Source organism: Gossypium raimondii, chromosome 7 (assembly GCF_025698545.1).
Source record: "Gossypium raimondii isolate GPD5lz chromosome 7, ASM2569854v1, whole genome shotgun sequence".
Taxonomy (NCBI): domain Eukaryota; kingdom Viridiplantae; phylum Streptophyta; class Magnoliopsida; order Malvales; family Malvaceae; genus Gossypium; species Gossypium raimondii.
Genome location: NC_068571.1, coordinates 36,393,404 through 36,396,000, shown reverse-complemented (window position 1 = coordinate 36,396,000; position 2,597 = coordinate 36,393,404). Strand labels below are relative to the sequence as shown.

The 2,597-nt window shown below is 38.6% G+C and overlaps 1 protein-coding gene across 1 annotated transcript; it reads left to right on the top strand.

The window, feature by feature from the left end:
• The first annotated feature begins 354 nt into the window (after positions 1–354).
• LOC105793753 (tubulin beta-4 chain) lies at positions 355–2,597 on the top strand. Its single transcript, XM_012622599.2, has 4 exons — positions 355–495; positions 584–1,003; positions 1,353–1,622; positions 1,731–2,597. The coding sequence occupies exons 2-4, from the start codon at positions 610–612 to the stop codon at positions 2,408–2,410; spliced, it is 1,344 nt and encodes a 447-aa protein (XP_012478053.1). The 5' UTR covers positions 355–495; positions 584–609; the 3' UTR covers positions 2,411–2,597.

The window sequence follows — 2,597 nt, the reverse complement described above, 5'->3', positions numbered from 1 at the left end:
AAATCCTACCTATATAAAATTTGTTTTGCAAAGAATACTATAATACAATTGAAATTTCAATTAATATGCCGAAAATGAAAGAAATGATAAAACATAAAACATAAATATAATATGTAAACAATATATTATATAGATGTTTAAATGTGTATATCAAAAATAAAATTTAAAAATTAATTTCCAAGAATCAATTGAAATAATAATAAAAAGTCGGTAGCAAAAAAGTAATAATTTTTTTATCTTTAATAGATTAATACCTAAAGCAAAATAAAATAAAATTTATCTTTAATATGTTTTTAACTTTTCAAATTGGGTATATATCCAAATTGGAAAATAGTTTTGTTGTGAATAGGAGATGTGGGATATGAAGAGACCAAATTGCCCTCTCCCCCTTAATATAAATCCTCGCATGATATCTCCCCAAATAAATCACCATCCCTCGCACCTCTTCCTTTGTTCCTCATCCTCTGATCCGTCTCTTCCCGCATTCGTCCCGCCGTATGATTCAATCACTAGATTTGTGTCCTCTTTGTTACTAGATTATTCTTTTCTTGAATTTTTAGTTACCATTTCTTGATTTTCGCAGGGATTTAACAAGTTTTCAAACGAAAAATGAGGGAAATCCTTCACGTACAAGGCGGGCAATGCGGGAACCAGATCGGATCCAAGTTCTGGGAAGTGGTTTGCGACGAGCACGGCATTGACCCTACCGGACGTTATACCGGAAACTCCAGTCTACAGTTGGAGCGCGTTAACGTTTACTACAATGAGGCTTCTTGTGGAAGGTTTGTCCCACGCGCCGTGCTCATGGATCTTGAGCCCGGGACCATGGATAGTGTGAGAACCGGGCCTTATGGTCAGATCTTTAGGCCCGATAACTTTGTCTTCGGCCAATCTGGAGCTGGTAATAATTGGGCTAAGGGGCATTATACTGAAGGAGCCGAGCTTATTGATTCTGTTCTTGATGTTGTCAGAAAGGAAGCTGAGAATTGTGATTGTCTCCAAGGTATAAATTTCTTAGTTTTTAACATCTTTTTCTCATTTAATATTGTTTCTTTCAATGGAATTCCTGTAGACTTTTTCTATCTATCTGTTTAACGTTCTCAGTTGTTCGTTTGATTGTATAAAAAGAAAAATAAAACAAAATTGGATTAGTATTATGTCAACAGACCGAAAGTCAGTTACGGAGCATTCTAAACATATTTTGGTGATGGATAATGTAGCGATACAAATAAAGTTTTGCCATGTAGATCTTTAATTTTTGAAGGGAAATTTTTAAATTTAAACACTAAAGACTCTACATTTTTACGGGAATTACGTTGGTTGAATATAAGATTATTTGTTTGTGTGAATAGGTTTTCAAGTTTGCCACTCTCTTGGAGGGGGAACTGGTTCGGGTATGGGTACTCTGTTGATTTCTAAGATCAGAGAAGAATACCCTGATAGAATGATGCTCACGTTCTCAGTCTTCCCATCACCAAAGGTTTCAGACACTGTGGTTGAGCCGTATAATGCCACCCTTTCTGTTCATCAGCTTGTCGAAAATGCGGATGAGTGTATGGTGTTGGACAATGAAGCTTTGTACGATATCTGTTTCAGGACTCTCAAGTTAACTACTCCTAGCTGTGAGTTTCTATTGTTCAACTTCATCTTTTAGTATATGATTGTCTATTCCCATGCTACATTGCCACAAGGTCATTACTAAAGTAACTTTCATTTGTCGATTGTAACAGTTGGTGATTTGAACCATCTAATCTCTGCAACCATGAGCGGTGTGACATGCTGCCTTAGGTTCCCTGGCCAGCTCAACTCTGACCTCCGGAAACTTGCTGTCAACCTCATTCCTTTCCCTCGGCTCCACTTTTTTATGGTTGGATTTGCTCCTCTCACCTCACGGGGATCACAGCAGTATCGTTCTTTAACCGTCCCAGAACTCACTCAGCAGATGTGGGATGCTAAGAACATGATGTGTGCTGCAGACCCTCGACATGGTCGTTACCTCACGGCCTCAGCCATGTTCAGGGGTAAGATGAGCACCAAAGAGGTTGATGAGCAAATGATTAACGTTCAAAACAAGAACTCATCCTACTTCGTTGAGTGGATTCCAAACAATGTCAAGTCCAGTGTTTGTGATATTCCTCCTCGGGGCCTGTCTATGGCATCTACCTTTGTCGGCAACTCAACCTCCATTCAGGAGATGTTCAGGCGAGTAAGTGAGCAATTCACTGCTATGTTCAGGAGGAAGGCTTTCTTGCACTGGTACACTGGTGAAGGGATGGATGAAATGGAATTCACTGAGGCTGAGAGCAACATGAATGACCTTGTTTCTGAATATCAACAATATCAGGATGCAACAGCTGAGGATGAACTTGAATACGAGGATGAAGACGAGGAAGCTGTTCATGAGATGTAAAGGTGGTATGCTACTTGATACTATGTCATGTGGTAATGCCTCGTTATACTAGAGAGCGAAGTTTGGCGATTATGTGCTGTTTTGTGTAGTTTAATATATGTGAAAAGCTTGTGTGTATTACTCGTTATGTTTGCATTCCAGCCTTGTTCTATTGGTTTACAATAATGAAAATTAGTAGTATTGGCTA